Raw genomic sequence first — 24818 nt, 5'->3', positions numbered from 1 at the left:
TTTCAGTCCCGTTGCGATTCTCGATATTATTCTGTATTGTAAGAAAACAATAGAATGTCGTGTTGTTACAGGCATATCAACATTATCTGGTTGCGGTTCGCCGGAGCAGTTCGAGCGGCTGCCGGAGTTGCCAGCGGCGGAGGAGCGGAGGTTACGGCGCGCGGCGCAGGTGTTGCAACAACGGCTCGTGTTGCGGCAGTGGCTCGCCACGCATCGGCTGCAACACGCCTACACCAAGTGAGTGTGTTAGCTGCCGGCGGCGGACGAGTGGCCGCTGGGCGCGCGGCGTGTTGCAACAACGGCTCGTGTTGCGGCAGTGGCTCGCCACGCATCGGCTGCAACACGCCTACACCAAGTGAGTGTGTTAGCTGCCGGCGGCGGACGAGCGGCCGCTGGGCCCGCGGTGTGTTGCATCAACGGCTGGCATATATTTATTTATTTATACATTGATCTTTCGGGGATCTCGGATCGCGTGTTTTCGAATTGTAATGGATTGTTTGAAATGAAAAATATTTACGCGCACGCTAAGCTTAAGCACATTAAGGCGCTGTACGTAGTGAAAACTACAATTTTAGAAAATATTTAAAATATACTTACACATACTTACAACTGCAATTTTTTATATGTATATTTTCAGTCTATTAGCTAGTTTTTGACTTCATCAAAAACACGATTGCTGACAAAAACCTCGATAGATTATTTTTTGAAAAAGAGCCTTCGTTTACACGTTAAACCAAATATTTAAAACTATTATGAATATCAACACAAATTTGCTTTATTAAATAGTTTTTAGTAGATTTAGATTTATGCTTCATAGATTTTTAATAGGTTGAGTACATCAATCATACAATTTATTTCGTCTTTGGCAAATAAAACGGTTCTAGCGCGCGGCGGCGGCCAAGTATTTCCCAGTCGCCAGTACACGCGTGTACGTAGTCGACGACGGACCTGTGCACATTTTTCTAACGCGCTGTACTACTTTTGAGAGCAATAATATGGGTAATCGCAGTATTAAAAAAGTTAAGCGAAGAGGAAACGCATAGTGAACTCAGAGCACATATGAGAAGCATTAGAGTACCTAAACGAATTACCTACACACACTAATCGACCGGCCGGAGTCGGGCCGAGTCAGCAGGGCTACTACGAAAACTCCAAACTCGAAGTTCGTGTCCGCGGTCCCTCTCGATCTCGTACTAAATAGTATAAATGTCAGAAGACCGCAACCCACGATCTTTCGAGTTTCGTAGCAGCACTGCTGAGCGGATTTCACATTCGTACTACGACCGCAAGCTGGTTGGCGCGGGCCTCGGCTGCTCATGGAAGCGGACGGTTCGTCCAGATTCTACGCGACTGCCTACAAATTGTAGGCACGTTGTATAAACCTATACTACTCACGGCGAACATGCGGCGAACCTTGCGGTACTATGAAACTCGAAACTCGAAGTTCGTATCGTACATCCCTCTGCTCTCGTATTAAATAGTATAAGTGTCAGAGGACCGCAACCCCGATCTTCGAGTTTCGTAGCAGCCCTGCTGAGCGGATTTCACATACGTACTACGACCGCAAGCTTGTTGGGCGCGGCCTCGGCTGCTCACGGACGCGGACGGCTTCGTCCAGATTCTACCGCGGACTGCCATACAAATTGTAGGCACGTTGTATAACCTATACTACTCACGGCGAACATGCGGCGAACCTTGCGGCTACTAAGAAACTCGAAACTCGAAGTTCGTATCGTACCGTCCCTCTCGCTCTCGTATTAAATAGTATAAGTGTCAGAGGACGCATGACACGAACTTTAGTTTCGAGTTTCGTAGTAGCCCTGCTTGATCCCTTTGACAGTTTTCACTGACATTTCTGATAGTAGATGCAACAGTTTCGATCTAAGTTTAGATTTTCTCACTTTTTTGCAGGCAAAGGTAATATCTTGCATTCAGCCAAGTTATTTAACATAAATTATTTTAATAAAATAAGATGGTTGCACTTGGTTGCACTAGTAAATTATTGACAAAAACATGTACTCCAACTGCAATCCGGCTGCAAAATGGGAGTTTTGGATGCAGTTATTGCGCAGTTAGTACAACTGTACCAGCACTGGACCCGATGTCAGAGGACTGCATTCCAACTGCCATTTTAGGCAGTCGGAGTGCAGTCTTACGCAGTTCTGATGTAGTTCTGCCATTTTACAGCCGGTTGCAATTGGTGCGGTCCGTGTGTACCAGACCGTACATTACGACCCGCCTACCGCCTACCTTATCAGCGACTTATTTATTATAGGGACTTCGATTTGTAATTTCCTTCACGTAAATTCAAGATTGGTTTTTTGGAATCTTTTATATTTTTTATTTCCATTCCAATTTTTTTTTTCTCTTACGGTCATCCCGTAAAACCTAATTGAAAACAAACTGAAATATAGATGCACCGAAAAAACCAGAAAAATAAGACCAGCACTGGATTCGAACCCAGGTCCTCGTTTCCGTACCGCGTGCTATACCGCTACACCACTGCGGTCAACCACCACTGCTGGCCACTGCTGGTGGACCAGCAGTGGTGTAGCGGTATAGCACGCGGTACGGAATACCGAGGACCTGGGTTCGATTTCCAGTGCTGGTCTTTATTTTTCTGGTTTTTCTGTGCATCTATATTTCAGTTTGTATTTTCAATTTTTGAAATTAGTTTGTCTTTAATTTTTTTCTCCCAAAATGTATCATCTTTAAGTAAAAGTGAAATAAAGTGCCCGGTTGAAGTGTAGCCTTTAGAAATGGACTTGAAAAAGGTATCAAAAGAAAACGAAATTCAGATGTAGAATTATGAAAAGGAAACTAAAACTACTGAAATTAACAAAAATGGTAACTGGTATGACCAGATCCAAGGTCTCCATGTCACGTGTTGAGCACAGTGTATATTTGCTGTGTGGAGTTGGTGAAAATCATCACCTCAAAACAGTAATCATACTTATATATAGATGATACATTTTGGGAAAAAAATGAAAGACAAAACTAATTTCTTTTATGGGTAATTATTTGAGGTGTAAGATAAATGTTACAGAAATAAAAACACACATTTTGATGTGGTCTGTTTTATTTTGAACATAAGGATATGTACCGATAAGATGCTTTATATTATAAGAGATCGATAAAGTTTTTTTTGGTTAAAAAAAGCAAAAATCCAATTTTAACGGTAACGAAAATGAGCATCGAGACCACGAAAAAGAACATTTTGTTTATTTTAAAATCTTATAATTGTACTATTTGAATGAAAATCCGATCATAATGAGGAAACGAATAAGCATTATTTAATTAATCAGGTATCAACAGAAATAGACAATCGATATCTATATAAAAAAAAATTAAAACTTGACCACGAAATGACGACTTCAAATTGTCATTTTGTAACCTTTTAAATACTATGTAGAAATTACTTAATTAAAGTAAGATTAATAACTTCAACTCACAAACCAAAACAGTTTTCAATACCTTCCCCCCCGTGCAGGTCTACGGTAAACCAGAACGAAATTATGTTACAACAAAATGCTCCTGTAAATGACGAAGTTTCTTTTAATATTTAGATATTATACATTTCACACGTACATTCAGGGCAAAAATAATTCTTTGAACCTCTCGCCAGTTAACAAAATTGGCGACGCACTGGTCATAATTCCTATAACCAACCTGGAGCAAATGTTGTTGACGGTCAACCATTCTTCGTTTAAATCAATTAAATCAATAACCGCATTAAACGATTACACTGTAAAAAGCAGAAAATTCTATAAAAAGTGTTCTGTATTTTTTCTACTTGTAGGAATATCATCTTTTTCGTGGTCGTGGTGAGTTTCGTGGCCCATAGGACACGAAAATGATGACCACGAAATTGAAAAGCTCTTACTTTCGCGGCTCTGCAGTAAATATCCTATTAGATTTGAAGCAATGAAATCAATATTGAATAACTTAACTGCAAATGCACAGCACCAGTAAAACATTATATTTATTTACCCAATACTTCCAAGTCGCAACCGTAACGAAAATGACGCTCGATCTTTGACGCAAATCTAACTGAACCTTATTACATTAATTATAGATAAATAATTATGACTTGCGATAAACATTATACGTTATATTGACGCAGTCTTATTTTCAAAGTTGCTTATAGTTAAAAAAGGATTTACAGGAGGTTTGACCTCTTTTTTTTTGTTTAAAATATACTTAATAAGTGTGACCACGAAAAGATGGTGTATTTTGAACAACGGGAAATGTAGAAAAAAATAGTCTTATCAATGTCCTAATTTTTTTATGTTTGCATGCTTGGTATATCATATTATGAACATTCAATCATGTTTTAACAGCAAGTTTTTCTATACCTTGTATTTTTTACAATACTACAAGTAATCAGGGATAATCCGAACCTGACCACGTAACTGACTTTTGTGCAGAAAATTTAAGTTATTGTGGAAAAAAAGATAAAATAGAATAAAATGTATTTACCGCAGTTTCAGTGATAATATCCTAAGCACTTAAAACAATAAACGATATATTTCTAATTTTATAACTTGAAATTTGAGTCTGAACACTATTGAATGTCTCGAAATAATAACCCTTATATGGACTGGTTACTACCCGAAATTGTTGATTCCCGTCGAGCTTGGGAATGCCACTAAGGTAAAAAGAATCTTCATGAAAATAACTGTAGAACCTCCTCCTGACTGAAGAAAAAGAACTTTCTTCTACATATCCTATACTTTTCAAGCGACGAAAATAGCGAAAACATCGCTTCATGCTCCAGACAATCAACTTTGGAATCTCCTCTGACTGAAGATAAATAACTTTCTCCTACATATCCATACTTCTCAAGTCATGAAAATAAGAAAAGCATCGCTTCATGCTCCAGACAATTTTGGAAGAGCTATAATAATTTAAAAACTAATTGTTGCCGTCGACTGCGTCCGCGGGGAATCCGATTTAGAGCAATTTTTTATTATATCCAAAAAATATTTATTTTCGTAACATAAGTATCCTAAATGTTGACCAGACTAATAAGCTATCTAACTAACTAATTTGGCTCAGGGACCCAAAGAGGGTCTTGGCCTCCGAAACAAGAGCATGCCATCTGTCATATCTATCTATTCGACCTATTTAGTCTAAATGTCTATCCATTACCTACGTTACAAATCAAACTGTGGGCATGAAGAGGTATAAATAAATTGTTTATACCAAGACTATTCATATTAAACCAAGATTTTCTTTATTAAACCAAAAAAATGTGTAATTATAATTTAAGGAAAAATCCGGAATTCACATTAACCAGAATACGTTACAAACAGAATAAGGCCGTCAACGGGCTGCGTGACAGACACGCGAGTCGCCCCGCATTCGCCTCCACCGCGTCGTCTGCTTCACCCCCTCAAATACCGAAAATTCTTCTATAAGCGCGCCTTAAACATACGTATACATCTACTCCAAAAAAAAATTGCAAGCAAAGCTCGGCCGCCGCGTAAAGAAGATCATCGGTAATATTTCACCCTCGCGCTAGCTGACTTCTGACTGAAAGCGATTTTCATTCCATTCCTTATTCTCCGATGGCGCTTGAATGATATACATATACATGCAGCGTAGAGCAGCGGTTCTCAAAGTGCAGGTCGCGATAGGGGTTTCTATAGCTTATTTCTTTTTTTTCTTTTTTTAATGTCAAAAGAAGGTAAACGAGCAAATGGGTCACCTGATCGTAAGTGATCACCACTGCCCATGGACACCCGCAACATCAGAGGGATTGCAGGTGCGTTACCAACCTAGAGGGCTAAGATAAAATGCCTCTTGTGCCAGTAGTGTGTAGCTTATTTCGTAAATTTGTGAGGATATAGTATAAAGTAATATTACATATTACATACACAAGTGATATGGTAGTTTAACATCTATGTACCATCAGCCAAATAAGTGGTCTACCAAATAGTGGTTTTCAAAGAAGTTCCTATCATATGAATATGTCACTAAAGTCGAACTTTCAAGTTGACAGACACGTCGATTGGCATTATTGTTTTATGACGTGCAAACGATTATCAACTTTAGGGTGGTAGACCACATATTTGGCTGATGGTACCTTACGGCACTAGACTGGCTGTTTGGAACCAAACGCGCGGCGCATCAATCATCAATCTTGCTTTGACACAACCTCTGTCAAGGACGTCAACAAACTAAAGTGAAAGGTTCACAAATCCGCGCTGTGAACAAATTTTGCCCGCCGTTTTGATGTAAGAAACATGCAGTCTACCTACATGTCTCCAAAGACTGAACCATACGTTGCTAACCCATTTATTTGTCTTTAGTCTGAAAGTCTGAACATCGCTGGTATAGAAGTTTAATCCCGTAACTTGCCGAAGCAGTCGTTCTGGAACGTTCGACGGATGATTCAATCCGCGCGAGGAAGCTGCGGAAATAACTCCGTTTTTAGTTACATTTCGAACTGGCGCGAGGCTTGCCCCTTTTTAGGGTTCCGGAGCCAAAATTGCAAAAACGGAACCCTTATAGTTTCGTCAAGTCCGTCTGTCTGTCTGTCCGTCCGTCCGTATGTCACAGCCATTTTACTCGAATACTACAAGATGTATATCAATGAAATTTGGAGTACAGATGTCTTGTCAAAGCCGCTATTTAGTTTTGTAGTTAAATTACAAAAATAAATATTTATAGGGGGGGCACTCCATACACGTCGTAACAGAAATTGAAAACATTTTTTTAACTCGTTTCAACGTGTGGCACATAGTTTGACAGCTCTTTTGAAAAGATAGTAAGGTTTCTCAAAATCTTTTTTTATTAAGTGAAGATTTCCGGAAATAATCGCTCCCACAGTAGCAAAAATTGTGTCCCCCCCTCTATCTTGTAAACCGTTTGTCCAATAAATATGGAAAGGTAACGCTTAATAAATACTTTAAACGAACATTAGTTTCTTCAACATGATCAGATATACCGTTTTTAAGTTATTGCCGAAAAACTTTGCTTCTCAACAAAAAGATGTACGAGTAAGTGCCGTGAAGATACGCTCTTTTTTCTGGTAATAAATCTTAAGACTGTAGTAAGTGTTTTAATTCTGTTATAACGCACATAATATTACTTTTTTTTTTCGTAATGGCTACGGAACCCTATCTTGGGCGTGTCCGACACGCTCTTGGCCGGTTTTTTACTGCTACAAGGCACAGAATAAGTAATAGAACAAGTATACAAGGGTTACATTTTGATCTAGATAGACACAGACAGTAATTGCCTACCAAAGAGTGATCCGGAGTGAACGTTTTCGTTAGGCAACCAGGAGCGTGAGAGAAACGTTCTTTGGTTTGGATGCAACACCTCATTGCACCTTACATCTTAAGCCGAGCTTAGACTTGCAAGAAAAATAGTGCAAGTTGCATTACATTGCGGCGCTCGATTGACCACTACAAACTCATTGGCCTTACGGCCTCGCAATGTAATGCAACTTGCACGATTTTTCTTGCAAGTCTAAACTCGGTTTTAAGCCCCATTTTAGACTATGCGAGAACTTGTATGCCAGTCAAAGTCAAAGTCAAAATATCTTTATTCAATTTAGGCTATAACAAGCACTTATGAATGTCAAAAAAAAATCTACCACCGGTTCGGAAAAACCTCTGTTGAGAAGAATCCGGCAAGAAACTCAACGTGGTATATTTTTTTTAAACAGATTTACAATATTATTAAATGATATGTATACATCACAAGTATTTAACACAACTTTATTTTTAACACAGTAGGTTCGCTATTTGAAGGGATCGCTAATGCGGATCGGAATAATTTCCAAATACGCCTTTGATATTAATGTCTTCTTGCTTCTTGACAATAGATCTGAATTTTGTATCCGATTCATTTTTAATATTTTTCAGTTTCATTACATTGCGGTATTTGTTTGACAAACTAAATTCACGGTCCCTCAATAGTCTGCGATATGTAATGCATCTTGTATGCTAGTTCTTAATGGTCTAAACGGTGCTTTAGGCGTCTTGAAGCGCGTGCTGTGGTAGGTAACGTAAATACAATCAAGGAACCAAGACGTTCAGGATGGAATCTTTGTGCTACTGATGTCATGTTGACATCCTATACTTTCGGCAAGGAAATTATACTTATCTGGTCAGGTAGACAGTGGAGGTTTAGTAGTGGTAGTGGGTCTCGTTGGACATCTTGAGTACTGAACCCTAAAAACACCGAAATTGGCCCACTCGATTCAACCTTTAAGATGCCATACATCCTAAACCCTTTTCCCGTCCAGCTTTAAAAAAATACCCTTTAATATAATTATTATGCAAAATATCTGTCTACGGGGATTCCCATAGGTCCAGGGTAGGGGGCCAAATCCGGGCCACGCTTAAAAATTGAACTGCCCGGGCCGGCGAGACCGTTAAATGTAAATGGAGGATACCCGGCCAAGCGCGAGCCGGGTTAACGGCGGGACCATCAAATAGCAAAGGGGCTTTAATTTGCATTTGGTTGGACTTTACGGTTGCAGTACCCGACAGTAAAATGGTTCCTGTAAAATGCGTCATCCAATTTTGCGACTGCAAATCGGTACGGTTGTTCGTTAAAATTCGAATCCGATTTAGCGGTAACAGTATTTCAATTAACTTGCATTTAGATAGATAGATAGAATCTTTATTCAAAACAGCATACAAAGCTCAAAGTACAATAGAAAACATACCTACACAAGCTCGGAACAAGAATCCTGCAAAAAACCAGATCCACACTGAAGGATCCTACAAAACTGATTAGCCAGTGTGAATACAATGATCCGGTTTTGCTGTATCCGATAGGGAGTTGTAGCGACTTTTAGCGCCATCCAGTGAACAACGATAGAAACTCCGACCGTATTCTCAACGCGGTCGCATATATACAAGTTCCGACGCTCTTCTTCTTCTTTCGAACACATGCCTGGAGAGAGATCTCTCTATTGGAGCCTCCCTCCACAGAGTTAATAGATTGGCAAAACGACGACGACAAAACATTGACAATGAAACGAATGACACAACGCCAAAATATCGGAGATTTAGCTGAAAACTTCTGTGTCACAATTTTTTAACCCTTTACCAGGCGAAGGGATATATTCCTCCCACATCTTATATGGGTTACCGTAGTCAGGTTTTAACTCCAAACCTCCTACAAAATATTTTGTCGATCCCTGAAAATAGTATTTTATTATCTTCATTCACAACACGCTTCTAAATCGCGTAATATATCTTTGGCAGCCGTTTAGATTCACTTGAACTCTAATTTCAGTAAACTACGAAGACATTGGAACACTTTCCTTAATTTCTATGAAACAGAAGTACATAGATCGAAATTTTTTTTGATATTTTATACATTTTGAGTGTTGAAAGGTAATGTAATCTTAAACATTGCTAAATATTCATGCATTTTTGTGTATGACCAAAATTAGGATGTGGGTTGACATTATCCCATGACCTTATTAGAGTTTAACTGTGTGGGAGCTATTCTTCCCATGGCCCGGTAAATTGTCTTGTCGTGTCATAAAAACTCGCGTAAGTAATAAAACTGTTTTTGTGTTCAACCTAGAGCGAATTCATGTACCTAGCTGTAAAATCTCCTTTTAAAGACTTTCCCTGAAGAATAAGATGTGGGAGGAATATATCCCTTCGCCTGATCAAGAATATAATAAGACAAAATCGAGTATGACAGTTAATTACTTAGACAGGCGATGGGATAACCGTAACCCACATTTTTATTTCTGGTTTAAAGGAACATCTCCGACTTTCGTAAATACATTTTTTACAAGGCGTTAAATACGGTTGTAACAGTATATAAAGTACGTATGAAGACACGCTAGTTCTAAGGGGCCTGGTAAAGGGTTAATGAGTTCACTTTATGTGTATACTTAGAGGGATAGAAAATTTGTCATACCCATTGTTCAGATAAAACTGTTTTTCGTAAGGGTTTTTATGTTTCTGCTTCGTTGCGGAACCCTAAAAGAAAACAATCTGCAACACGTTGCTTTTACGACGCTGCTCGTTCTCATATTCATTGGTTTCTCCGTTTTTTATTATTATTGTTGGAATGCTCCAGACTTTTCAAGTTTCAGGCGTTAATTGTTGTTTTTGCTGATTGATTAACTAATAAGTGAGATTGTCTAAAAATATACTTTTTTTTTGTATAGAAAAGTCAATTATAAGTTTTTTTTTGCAAAAGTTAATACTTTTCCTTAAACATTTTTTTAATGATGACGTCAGAGTTGAGTAGTTCTGCCACACCAATGCTTATATTATGAATAATAATAAGTGTGTTTATTTAGGAGTTAATCCCATTATTACATGCTCTACATACATTAAATTAAATTATATCAAATTGAAATTATTTACATTCCATTAAGTAGTTATTGGCCATTGGGGGAGAAAAGTCTTCGAGTGGCGACCACGAACCGGAAGACGAAGCGTTGGCAGGCCTCCCACCAGGTGGACTGACGACATCGTGAGAGTAGCGGGAAACCGGTGGATGCAAGTGGCGAGTTGTCGTTCATTGTGGCGTTCTAAGGGGGAGGCCTTTGTCCAGCAGTGGACGTCTTCCGGCTGTTGATGATGATGATGAAGTAGTTATTAGAAATTAAATTAATCAAAGTATTTAAAGTCCTCAGCTAAGAGGGACCGAATAGACAGGGATTTAGTAATATCCGCCTATAATTTATCTAAGGTAATAACTTATCTATCTCTTCCGCTCCCGCGCCCGTTACGTGCTGACGTTTGTAAGATCACTTACGTACTATGCGGCTAACCGCGACGTTTAAGCGTGCCGTCTCTTTCTCAAGCGATACTTTGAAGAGGGACGGCACAGTGAACCGCGCGGTGAACCGCATAGTGCTTAAGTAGCCTAACGACGTGCGGCAGGAGGCTATCTGATCAGACCACACCATTATGATGAGGGTGCATATTAAGGCTAATGTACCTTCTTCCTGTCAACGATTGGTAAAAGTGATCTGTCCTTATTAGAGTGACGACGTGGTGAAGCAATGATGAAATTGGTAGGTAATTTATTGAAACAGGCGATACAATACAATACAATATAATACAATGACTCTTTATTGTACACCAAAAATAGTAAGCGTTACTTTGCGGAGGTCCATTAGAAGATTAGAACTGAAACAATTACTTTGCTCACCCGCGACCTTGTGATAGCTACGTTTATGCAAGAGATGTGTGTTCACGCAGTTCCTCCATCTCCACACTGTAAGAACACATACGGAGGAGGAACACATATGGAGGACCTGCATGAACACACACATAAGGTCGCGGGTGAGCAAATTAATTGTTTCAGTTTCTTAAGGCGACTTGCACGATCTAGGGTTAAATAGTAGATTGATAAACAAGGGTTGTAATTGATCATTTACACTCAAGTTGAACACTACTTTTCATCACAAATGCGAGGAAATAAAGAAAAAACCGTTCGACTGTACATTGAGGAAAACGAAAATTTTTGGAAGGACACCGTAAATGAATAATGTGTGTTTTTACATACATGTGTGTAAGTATTTTTGTTCCGTCCGTCTATCTATCTAATCTATATAATAATCAGAATCTCGGAAACGGCTCCAACTATTTCTATGAAATTTGGTATTTTGGGGTTTTCGAGGATGAATAATCGATCTAGCTTGGTCTTACCTATCTCTGGGAAAACGCTTGGTACCGGGTTTTAGCCCGAGCAGTCACCCAGGTACTTCAGCTTTATGGGATAACCTTATTTTTCAGAGGCACACCAACTAATGACCTCGTCATACCTACGTGTATGTACTTTGCGGTACACTGCGCAGACAATACGGCCTCAATCTTTATGAGCAAACTGAAGTGGTAACAAAAACTTCCCCAAACGATAAACTCGCCGGTTTTCGCTTAAAAGCCGCATGCCCAGCTGCAACGTAGTTTATTATTTTACGGGCCTTCAAAACTCTGAACTGGAGTGTATTATTCAGGGATGCTTGCAGCATCCGCCGGACGTTAATACTTAGTTTAATGGTCTATTATTTCGCAAGTTTAATTATGAGATTCCTAGCTGTTTTCTGCTGCTTCGCTCGCGTATCTAGTTAGTACAAACTAAAGAATAAAAAAACACAAAACGTGTGTTTACATTATATCGAAAATACAAACTGAGACATGGATGCACAGAAAAACCAGAAAAAGAGACCAGCGCTGGGAATCGAACCAAGGTCCTCAGCAATCCGTGCTGGCGCGCTATAACCCTACACCACCGCTGGACAGGAATTTAGACACGAATTTCCTGATGCATACATAATCTCAGGTTGCTTATTTCTACTTTACCTACTTATGGGCAGCAGCACTAGCGACATCTATGTTTCGCCTCTCATCGAAGACGTCAACATTATTTTCGGAAACCAACCGCTCACCCAGACAAGAGATGTTCGCTTACTAAGCAATCAATCATGATTGGTTATTTGGAGTCTTTTTGTAAAAGTAACAAATTTGGAGTTGAAATAAAAAAATACAAAAAGACTCCAAATAACCAATCATGTTTACATTATGTTCCCGAGAGTGATAAAAAAATAATATATCAGGCTTTCTCAATCTTTTGGTTTTAACGGCACACTTTTTTTCGTTTGCGGCGATCGCGGCACACCTGAAAATATACTCGGCACACCGGTTGAAAACCTCTGAAATAGATGCATTTAAAACTAAAGTATCATATATGCTTACACGAGTAATCCATACTAATATTATAAATGCGAAAGTGTGTTTTTGTGTGTCCGTTTTTCACGTCGAAACAGGCCCTGTACTACGAAGTGCAAAACTCGAACTTCGTATGTTGCCCTCCCGCTGACGCTTATATTTTTTAATACGAGAGTGAAAGGGACGGAGCGGCGCGAACTTCGATTTTCAAATTTCGTGGAATCCCCGCAGAGCGACGGATCGACGTGATTTTTGGTGGCCTAGGCTACTTTTTATAACGGAAAAATGCACAGTTCCCGAGGCAACAGCGCGCGATAACCGAATTCGTGTAATCGTTTATTCATTTCGGTGAAAAATTGACATCCGGTGGGAATCGTCTCTTAGCGCCACGACACTGCCATACCTAGAGTTGACCCCATCTTTGGCTTCTCTTTTTATGCTATTTTTGGAAACGTATATACATCCATTACTCATAATGATAACGATACATAATGGCGTTCATTTCGCGCGATAATAAATGTGTCGTGCCGTTATTACTTCATGAAGTTGTGGCGGAGGACAATGGATGCGGCGCTGGATTTATGGCCTCATTACGTTGTTATTATGTTAGCATCGGGCCTCCGGGGTCTGGCTAAAGTGTATCTTTTAAACACGTTGCCCAAGAAACCTACGTATAATGGCGCCCATTTTGGGGCGCGATAGTAATAATACGTATAATGGCGCCCATTTTGGGCGCGATAGTAATAATACGTATAATGGCCCCATTTTGGGGCACGATAGTAATAATACGTATAATGGCGCCCATTTTGGGGCGCGATAGTAATAATGCGTATAATGGCGCCCATTTTGGGGCACGATAGTAATAATACGTATAATGGCCCCCATTTTGGGCGCGATAGTAATAATACGTATAATGGCCCCCATTTTGGGGCGCGATAGTAATAATACGTATAATGGCCCCCATTTTGGGGCGCGATAGTAATAATACGTATAATGGCCCCCATTTTGGGGCGCACTTCCAGTGGTCCAATTGACTTTAAATTTGGCATAGGTACTTATGTAAATTTGGTGACAATACAATAATCTGGTGGTCCTGCCAGGTTCGTCTCCGCAGGAGGGAACTCCTCAATGGTTAATAGTGCGGAATTACATTTGAAATTTACCACGAGCTTTGCGGTGAAGGAAAACATCGTGAGGAAACTTGCACAAACCTGCGAAGCAATTCAATGGTGCGTGTGAAGTTCCCAATCCGCACTGGGCCCGCGTGGGAACTATGGCCCAAGCCCTCTTGTTCTGATACGAGGCCTGTGCCCAGCAGTGGGACGTATATAGGCTGGGATGATGATGATGATTGGCAACATCACTTCCCGAAACAACGGGCGCTAATGAAAGTCCCGGTGTGCGGATCCATCCGTCAATATACCTGTCTGGGAACTAGGTCAGGAGGTATGCGGTCGTAGACCTCCGCCATTATAACAATAAATACTGCAACTACATCATCAAAATATGCTGAGCCGGGACCTTTTTATAGCGGCAACATTTCTTATTGTTATTTTTACTAATTATGTGTCATTGCTGTAATAAATAAATTATTTTCTTTCTTTTCTTTCTTTCAAAAGTGCCGATTTTAAGGGTCCCGTACCTACCCAAAGGGTAAAAACGGAAACCCTATTAGTAAGACTTCGCTGTCCGTCCGTCTGTCACCAGGCTGTATTGTATCTCAAGAACCGTGATAGTTAGACAGTTGAGATTTTCACAGATTATGTTTAACTGTGGCCGCTATACCAGCAAATACTAAAAACAGAATAAAAACAATATTTAAGGGGCTACCATCCAACAAGCTTATTTTTTTTGCCGCTTTTTGCTAATGTCTAATGAATGTTGTATAGGTGGTACGGAACCCTTCGTGCGCTTGTCCGACTCGCACTTGGCCGGTTTTTATCCCATGGAAATATACTTTTTTAAACAGATTTACAATGTTACCTACTTATTTAATTACTTGCATCACAAGTATTTCAATAATTAAACCCTCGACGCAAAAAGAGGCGTGTTATAAGTTTGACCGCTATGTGTGTCTGTTTGTCTGTCGGTCTGTGTGTCCGTCTGTGGCACCGTAGCTCTTAAACGGGTGGACCAATTTGAATGCGTTTTTTTATTATTTGAAATCAGGTTTTCTAGCGATGGTGCTTAGACATGTTTCATCAAAATTGGTTCAGCCGTTTTATGCAGTAAATTTGCTATTTGAAGTAAGGGATCGCCAATGCGGGTCGGAATTAAATCCAAGCATCCCTGCCCGTGATATAATCATTAGGTACAGTTGAACAAATTGAATCATGACACTGGGTGGAACCTTTTCACATGTGATCTGATTTTTTAAATGGTTTTCCACCCTGGGTCATGATTCAATTTGTTCGACTGTACCTTCGAGTTTAGTGGAAGAATCACATAAATTCAAAGAAAGTAAGAAGAAGAAAGAAAATCATTTATTTATAACAGCAATGATGTCAATGACACATTACATAGGTTAGGAAAAAAAAAATAAGAAGTGTTGCCGCTATAAAAAGGTCCCGGCTCAGCATATCGCTGGTTGAAAACCAGCACTGGTCTTCCGCCGGGCCACAGAAGAGTGAAATTACGGAAAGTCACACAAATAAAATAATACACAAAAATAGCTACGAGACTAAAATATTAGTTGGCTGTATAGCCCACATTATCCGTGTCAGTACTTAATCACGAAAAAACTTTATCACGAATAGACTTTATCACGAAAAGACCATATCACGAAAACTTTTTCACGAAAACTTTTTCACGAACGACTTTATCACGACACGAGAACTTAATCACGAATAGACTTTATCACGAAAAACTATATCACGAATAGACTTTATCACGAAAAATCTTAATAACGAAAACTTTATCACGAATATGTCATTACTTTTTGGATTCAAGATGGCGGATGACATTTCAAGGCCGGGAATCGACATGGATGTTGTTTTTAACCCCCGACGCAAAAAGAGGGGTTTTATAAGTTTGACCGCTATGTGTGTCTGTATGTCTGTCTGTGGCACCGTAGCTCTTAAACGAGTCTCTTCTGTCTTAAATTCTGTTATAGAATAATATTGACTCGGCAGGTGATAAATCAAGACGCAGCAGAATATTCTGTCCCCGTATAATTGTTTGGACAGGCAAGCGTGTTTGGTTGTTTAGGTATATATTAAGAGCCGACCCGACCTATCGCGGCGCCCTATGGAAACAGTAGCTAAGGGCTACTTAACTGTAACCGCACGGGGCACTTGTTACAGGAGATGGCGCCGCGAGATTACTCTCTGCTAAGAAAGTGCATGTTGGACTCGCGCGTTAAGAGTTCCTTACAGAAAGCAAGCAAAAAAACTCTCTAAAAATCTCTTACTATTTGACATGCCACACGGGATGCGTAATACTGCTTGGAACGTAACAAAAAAATATGGATTGAAGGCGTGGTATTGCGCCGTGCGAATTAAAACATGTAAAGAAGATAAGTATATGTATGTAGCTACTATTATCATGTGTGTTTTTGTGTATTTTTTTTTGGTTTATTTGTGTAAATTTGCTCTATATGTGTGTCTTCCGTGTTAGTGAATAAATGTCTTCTTTCTTTCTTTCTTTAAGTCTCAGGCAACTCCTGTAATATGTGGTCAGTGTTCCGTGCGATATCCATAACGTTCCGTAAACTGCACCCTTCCCCGCAGGCACCTGACCCCTCGAACCTGCAACGCCACGATATTGGCCGTGTATCATGCTGACAGGCTAACCCATACATTTACGAGTACTTTACTTATACCGGTACAGTCAGCGGCGTCTTTAGCCCATGTAGCGCCCGTGTGCAATTATTACTTTAGCGCCATCTAGGAAGCGCGCGGTCAAAATGGAATAGTACATGACGCGTAGACCACTGCGCCCGTGTGCAGCACACCCTGCACTATAGGTAAAGACGCCCCTGCCGGTACTGCGAGGGAGAAATAGATAGATTATGCGGATGCGGATGTTGGAAATAGATGAAATTAATCAGACAATTTGATCGGGCGAAACGTCGTCGTATCAGCTTGGGCAAAAATGCTTTCGTATCCCGCGTATTCCTGGCTGTTTTCCTCCACAGATCGTATTTCTTTAAAACACTTACCGTGTAATAACCTAACCAACAAAAAATTGGAAAACCCCGACTTTGTCACTTCAAAGTTCAATCTCAAAAACGGCTAAACCGATTTTGATGAAACATGTCTAAGAACCATCGCTAAAAACTTGATTTCAAATAAAAAACTGCATTCAAATCGATCCACCCGTTTAAGGCCGTTCCCTAAGCTACGGCGCCACACATAGCGGTCAATCTTATAACACCCCTCTTTTTCCTTGGGGGTCAAAAATGGGATAGATATTTCAGGCAAATGCTTTACCTATTCCACTGCTTAAAGCTACGCTTAAGAAAATAAAACGATTAAGTACAGTCAAGTGTAAAAATATGAACTTATTCAAAGTTTCAAAAATAAGTACCACAGGCTCTTTTTCCGACGCAATAAGGCCGTAGTAAGTAACATATTTTTGAGTGGTTCCAATAGATACTTATTTTTACACTTGACTGTACATACTTCGCATTCACCAGCTACTTGTGTCGATGTGAAAGAACAATAATTAGGTAATTTGAGCATGTTTGAAATTAAATAAGAGTAGGTACGGTTACGTATCAAAAGTTTGGCCCCATGATTAGTTATAATCAAAGGTTTGGCCTATAATTGCCAAAAACTGAGATAGCAAGCTGAAGTTTTGGCCCAAAAAAGTGTTTGGCAACCGGGCAACGTTACACTATCTCGTGTCTTTTTTAAAGGGGGCAGATTGCCAATGGAAATGGTTGTTTTATGAACGGAGTTTTGGAGCTTCGCCAAGCTTGCACCTTCTGACCAAAGTGCTATTAAACCTGCTGATGGCAAGTTTTGAAACGATAAACTGTCTGAAAAACTAAAGATCTACAAGCTTGTATTAAACTGAAAAAATACGAATGTTTGTTCTCGGGTCTTGGGTGTTTAATATGTATTTAAGTATGTATCTATCTATATAATTATATTTATCCGTTGCTTAGTACCCATAACACAAGCTTTGCTAAGCTTACTTTGGGACTAGGTCAATTGGTGTGAATTTTCTCGTGATATTTATTTAAGTATTTATTTAAACTAGGTTGCTAATTTTGAACATGAAACTACCGTGAGACTCATTCATATTAAATATATTGATCCGGATAACTCACGTCTTAAATCGAGTTTAGCTCGACATGTTGTAGTCGCGCGAGCAGAGCGGCGGCGCGCAGTGCGCGTGTTGCAGCAGCCGCTGAGTCGCGTTGCTCCGAAGACGAAGGGCTACGGATTAGCCCGAAACATGTCGAGCTAAACTCGATTTAAGACGTAGGTTATCCGGGTCAATATATTTAATATAGATTGCTAATGTTGTTCGGAAATCGAAACAAAAGTTCGGTTTTCTTTTTCTTTCTCATTTGAATCATCACGAAAGGAAGAAAACCGCAGTTCAGTTGCAAATTCTTATGAATTTTCAGCAAGTGTTGGAACTTGGAAAGTGTTGGTTTAAAATAAAATATGGGTGGATAAAAACCAGCCATGTGCGTGACGACTGTCGGGACATGCGCATGCGCAGTGTAGGATCCCGTACTAAAAGCGGCAAAGATTCAATATTAAGTTTTGATCGACATGTTACCTAACTTGTAAAGCCGAGTGTAGACTTGCGAGAATAATCATGCAAGTTGCATTACATTGCGAGGCCGTAAAGCCAACGAGTTCCTAGTGGTCAAGCGAGCGCCGCAATGTAATGCAACTTACACGATTTTTCTTGCAAGTCTAAACTCGGCTTTAAGCCTTATATACTTTGTTTTTTATTCGACTGGATGGCAAACGTGCAAGTGGGTCTCCTAATAGTAAGAGATCACCACCGCCCATAGACATCTGCAACACCAGGGGAATTGCAGATGCGTTGCCAACTTAGAGGCCTAAGATGGGATACCTCAAGTGCCAGTAATTTTACCGGCTGTCTAACTCTCCACACCGAAACACAACAGATACTACAATACAAGCAAGAAGGACCTTTGTTTATCACTTATAAGAAATCATTGACATCTATGTACTAGACGAATAGACTGCATGTTTCTTATTCTTACCATGTTCTTTCAAAACGGCGCACAAAACTTGTTCACAGCGCGGATTTGTGAACCTTTCACTAGTTTGTTGACGTCCGTGATAGGGGTTGATGATTGATGCGCCGTTTTGTTCTAAACAGCCAGTCTAGTGCCGTAAGGTACATAGATATCGATGTCAGAAATACTAAAGACTGTTTAGTATTTGCTAGACCCCGCCCACGACCCAAACCTTCAGGACTCACAGGAACAAGTACCTTAAACTTGTGTAATCCACCAACAATGGCACTGAAGTTTAAACAACTGCAGACAAGTTTAGGACTCCGATTGTGACACAGGCCCTTAGGGCTTGTCCCTTTTAATGCCCCTTTAAATTGTTTTAATTAATGTTACATTCGCACCTTCTCTAGTTGTGATAAAGTTTGTAGGTTTAGTTAAGTATGAGGTTGTTTGTGTGGCTATTTCGCTGCGGTGCTAGAAAATATATACCTAGTCAAAAGAAGTTTGAGATAAATTTACTAAATAGAACGAATGTACCTATCTGCTTCCTCCCTAAAACAGCAGTTTTAGGGGATGAGCAAATAAAAATAAAATACACAGGACAATTGACACCAATAGACAATAGTCCCCCCAAAGTAAGCAATACTTGTATTATGGGTAGATACTAGGCAAGACTTGAGAACAAACAATCGTGTTTAAAGCACAAACAAAAGCAAATTAATATAAGTCGATTTGATACGGACCCCCGCAAATTAACGTTCGAAGCAATCAATTACCGAATCCACTAATCACATTCGCGCTACATAAACCCGTTCAGCCACTCGTTTTCTTGGTTAAAGCAACATAATTATTGTGTACCCGTCTGTATTCAAGGCAGGGTCTAAACGAGGCATTACGGGCGGGGCGACCCGCGCGGGTCACGCTAATGGACCGGACGAAGCGAGGGTTGAACACGGATTGAACATAAGTTTATTGACTAAATTTGAAAAAAAAAAAATTCTTACAAAGAAACTGTGAAATTATAAAAAATCCGACTGCCTCAAAAAACAACTTAAAAGAAAAAAACAAGTAGAGGTCTAAACCTCTGTTTTTTAAGTAATAATTTTTGTGGAAGTTTGTTACTTAAGCTTAAGTTTTGTTACTTAAGATACTGGGAATTTTTGAGCTGGCCACGACTTTGAATGGGTTCCGACTATTAAACTGAATTAAAGTTACTTAAAAACAGAGGTTTAGACCTCTACTTGGTTTTTTTCTTTTTTTGTATGTTCAGTCGATTTTTTTGATTGTTTAAATTTACTTTTTATATTTTTTTATGCTCCTGTGAAAATAGTAGGTTGAAAGTATTGTATTGTAAATGTATATTTGAAATAAACCAATAATTTAAATTTTATGTATAATAAATAAATACTGTTAAAATGTGCTACTGCAAAACAAACAAACAAAAACAAAATACAATTATTTATGTAGTTCAGTGGGTAGTTTCGTTTAAAAAAAAAGTATTTAATCTGTCAGTTAGATGATCACAAAATAAATCCTCTGGTATAATTTGCTGCTGTCAGGTGTCATTGGCAGTAATGGTTGCTAACCTAAAGCGACCGGTTGCCATTAAGCAAAAAGTTGAAGTTGAAGTAAATCCTCTGAAAAGATCCGACGCTACGCGCCCTAAGCTAAGCGCTGCCCCTACTGGCGGATGACAAATCGCCCGCGAACGCCGTTTCCGCGATATTAAATACGGGGGCTTCGCTGGCTTTGGCCGAGCTTCGGCTCTCTGCCCCATTATCATATCCTCGGAGGAGTGATAGATTACGCAACCGCCAACCAGCTTTAAGATACTTCTATATAAAATTGCTGGGTGTCCTTCGCAAGGACAGGTTTTATTTATTTACTTGTAATTATATTTTTATGAAAAAATGACTTTCTGCCAATTTCTGCCAACTTCTTGGCAATGATGGTCTTTCCGAAAGCGCTGGTAGTTAAAAAAAATGCCGTGTAAAAGTGCCCATTGCGACCTATTTACTGAATAAATCATTTGAATTTTGAATTTGAATTTGAAGGTCTAACATTTTTTTTCCTAAAATTTTCTGGCCGAAATTGTTTGGTGTAATATTGTATGGCATACTTTTTTTTTGCATGCATATTTTTTTTTCCTAAAGCACTTTTGGTCTATAATTGTTTAGTATAACATTTCCGTTACTAAAATGGGATCAGCCTTTTAATCGTGCTCTTACGCTTACGAGTACGCTACCAGAACTTGCTTTCTGCTCTAGTGGCAAAAAGCAAAAAAAAAAATGGTTCATTGATATTCTTCCTCAAAGTAACCGTCGAGTGTTTCTCTAACATTTCTGTCTTTGTTCTAGATTGTTAAGTCTGGACGTTTCGTCCCTGGAAGATGTGTACTGGTTGGAGGATACCACGGCGCGCCATGTGCTGGACCCGAAGGACTTCGGCGCGTGGTCGGCCGCGCGACAGAGCCTGCCCACCGGCAAGGACGCGCTACAGACCCTCAAGTCGGACCTGTGGAGCGCCGTCGTCAAGAACAGCAAGCACCAGGACGCTTGGACGTGGGGTGAGTGGTGTAGAGGTGATGATTGGAAAGAACGAAAGAAAACGTTTATTTTATTCGTGAAAATATGGTGACAGTAAGAATTAATTTGTCCCGCTAGTGATAGAAAATGGTTTCTAGGTTGCAGTTGCGTGAAGATCCCGTTTCCCGATTAACATGTGAAAGCAGGAATCCGATGAATAAGGTTGAGTTTTGTTGCACACTCACTGAAATGTTACCTCATCTAACTGAAAGACGCCCACTGCAGAGGAAATTAAGGCATCGGCACTGCGCTGCCTGTATCCAACTGGTTTCTGCTAATTTTGTCAGATCGTCAATCCATCTGGTTAGAGGTCCCTCGCAACATCTTCCGGTTCGCGGTCCCCACTCTTAAGCCTTACTGCCTCATCGGCGGGCGGTTATACACGTAATGTGCCCTGCGTACTGCCACTCTGTATGGGTGTGAAGCGTGGACCATAAAAGCAGAGCTCCGTAAAAAGGTAGAAGCTTTTGAAATGGGGTGTTACCGTCGCGTGCTTCGCATCAGCTGGACGGATAAAGTTACAAACGTACAGATTGGCGCTTGACAAGTAAAGATACAAGGAGTTGACTGCCAACCTTCAGTAATGGAGTGGCACTTGAAGAAGATGAAGAAGTACTGCCACTAAAGTTGGCTACACTCCGAGCTATGTCAGTAGTTGGCTCTCCTACGGATCTCCTCATATCTGATTTGATTACGTAGGGAAACTCCGAGCCTGGCTCGCTCCATCGCCCTTTGACTGACTGAGTTTTCTTATCAGGTCCATTGTAAGCGACCAGAGGTCATATTGTCTAACGCGCTGACGTTGGCGATCGCAATCATTGTCTCTTTCTACCCTCATCCGGAATACTGAAAGAAGTGGTGAAAACGATTGCGATTTGTTTTGTTAGACAATACTTAATGCTTTAAAAAGCTTTAGCAATTCCGTATGTATTGGCAACACACATTGGACAAAAATGTCGTCTTAGGACTTAAGTAACCTGTAAGATATGATTTTATGTGACCATATCACGTTGCAGGGGGCATGCTGATAGTGTCAGTGTCAGTATGTGGGCTGGTGACTCTGGCGGCCATGACGCAGCCCTCGCTGGCGCCGGAAGCCAAGCACAGTCTGCTGCAGTACGTCACCGGGAAGTACCTGCACCCGCCCAGCTGCAAGGTGAGCCCGCTGTACACTCACCCACACTAATAAATATCTGACACAACAAAGAAAGGAAGAAAAAAGAATGAAAGGGAGATTTATTTTGGTTCCATTTGTACAGTCAAGTGGAAAGATATCGACACGTCCAAAGTTACAAAAATAGGTATGTATACATGACCTTAATGCTAAGTGAATCGACGATATCTTTGCACATGACTGTACCTTACAGTAATAAATGAGACCAATGTAATTTTTGTTTTGAAAATGTGACTTTCTGCCAAGTTTCTTGAAGTGCATTTTTGCCAATGAGGGTCTTCCTGAAAGCATTGTAAAGATTACTTCTGTTTTGTTTAATATTAGGTAACTGCAAATTCTGAAAATCAAGAATCTGACGAATAAACTCAAAAAGGCACGTCAAGAAGTCTTTCGTTTTTATTTTAAACTAGCTGTTGCCCGTGACTCTGTCCGCGTAGAATTCGCTTATCGTCATCCCGTGGGAACTATGCAAATGTTCGGGATAAAAACTATTCTATGTCCTTCCCCGTCCTTCGATCTATGAATACCGAATTTCGTCTAAATCGGTTCAGCGGTTCAGACGTGATATGGTAACAAACAAACAGACTTACAAACTTCCGCATTTAAAAAATTAGTGGGATAGGAGGATACAGTGTCCGTGTCTTGCAGGTGGAGTGGGGCTGGGAGGAACCCCACCCGGTGGGCGACACGATGTGTTTCACTGTGACCTGCTACCAGCGCAACGGGCAGCCCTACCCCGTGTGTGACACCGACGAGCTCGCTGTCAACATCTCGCTGGGTACCAGGAAGGTAATGTATAGACTATGTTCTTCTTCTCAGTCGCTTACTCTTGGCAGAGCAGTCGTGGTCACGCGAGACGCTCGGTAGCGCTTCACTGCCGTGCGCCATTTATCCCTTGCTGAGGCCTGTCTTGCGCATTCGTTGAGGGATTTGTCAGTCAACGACTTGATTTGGTCCGTCCATCGCAATGGTGAACGTCCACGTGATCTGCTGCCATTCACCCGGCCCTGCACAACCAGTCGCTTCACGAAGTCCCCCCCACACCCCACGTCGCGTCTCATGTTGAAAAAACTGGAGTATTCTGGAGTGCACCGCCGTTGATAACCTCTCGCCGATGCCAATGATGTATAGACTATGTCTGGGGTGAAATTAGGTTATTTAGGTGACGACCCTTTTTTGGTACTAGACCAAAATAAAGATCAACATCACAAAAAAAATGAGGACAAATGTAGTAAGTGATCAGTTTTAAACTATTCTTAATGAATTTAAAGAAATCGATGCGCTGTTGCGGTGCTTTGGGATATTTTAGTGGGTTGAAACCTTATCCATATTTAATCGTAAGTTAACCTAACCAGATTACGTTTGAAGGTATGAAATACCGAAGGTTCGTATAATAGGATCTCCGCGAAGCGGATCTCAGTCATTTTCAGTACAATTTGGTGATCATTTACTATTTTTGTTAATATTGAAGTGTTTTATAGTTGTACAAGGTATAAATTAACCGAAAATAGGACTCTTTCCTCGCCGTCACACTCGTGGCGTGGTGGTGGCAAGCTTCACAATCCATTGCCATATCTTCCGTACTGCATCCCTTCTCGAACCTTTGTGGAGTGGACTGTCGTCGAGTGCAGTTTTAACGAGTTTTTATGCCGAAATATGCATAAGTATTAAGCAAAATTCGATGAGATATAAGTTAAAATAGCATGTTTTCCTTGCATGTTCCGCAGATGACGGCAGTGATCGAGTTGGGGTCCGGCGACCCTGCGCAGGCGCACACGGCGCGCGTCAAGTTCACCGTGCGCACCGCCGGCGTCTATATCATCGCCGTTACCATCGGTAAGTCTATGAGGAGCGATATGGTACCTATCACAATCATAATAGTATTTTAGGTTTGTCTACTTTCGATGTCGCCTATTTTGCGAAACAATGTCGCTATTGGTCTATTTCTGACATTCTTGTATACCTTTTTATCATATACCTAGGTATAAAAAAGAACATAAATTCAGTCAAGTAAGTTTGTCGGCACAGGCGGCGTGAACATCAGCGGCAGCCCGTACCGGCGCTGGTTCACGGCGGGGCGCGTGGAGGCGCGCCGCTCGCGTGTGGCGCGCGCCGGCGCCGGCGCCGCGCTCGTGTGGTGCGCCGGACACGCGCGCGCGCTGCATCTGCACCCGCGGGACCAGTACGACAACCCCACGGCCGCGCCGCAGCCCGAGGTA

The 24818-nt window shown here is 40.7% G+C and overlaps 1 protein-coding gene across 1 annotated transcript in view; it reads left to right on the top strand.

The window, feature by feature from the left end:
* LOC141432267 (apoptosis-resistant E3 ubiquitin protein ligase 1) overlaps window positions 1-24818 on the top strand; it is a 73350-nt gene that overhangs the window by 36269 nt on the left and 12263 nt on the right. The window contains exons 2-7 of the mRNA XM_074093815.1: window positions 72-237; window positions 21198-21406; window positions 22442-22581; window positions 23248-23388; window positions 24327-24435; window positions 24628-24815. Coding sequence (XP_073949916.1) covers window positions 72-237; window positions 21198-21406; window positions 22442-22581; window positions 23248-23388; window positions 24327-24435; window positions 24628-24815 — 953 coding nt within the window. The remainder of the gene's footprint in view (window positions 1-71; window positions 238-21197; window positions 21407-22441; window positions 22582-23247; window positions 23389-24326; window positions 24436-24627; window positions 24816-24818) is intronic.

Source organism: Choristoneura fumiferana, chromosome 10 (genome assembly GCF_025370935.1).
Source record: "Choristoneura fumiferana chromosome 10, NRCan_CFum_1, whole genome shotgun sequence".
In the NCBI taxonomy this organism is placed as follows: Eukaryota; Metazoa; Arthropoda; class Insecta; order Lepidoptera; family Tortricidae; genus Choristoneura; species Choristoneura fumiferana.
This window is presented reverse-complemented; position numbering and strand designations above follow the sequence as displayed.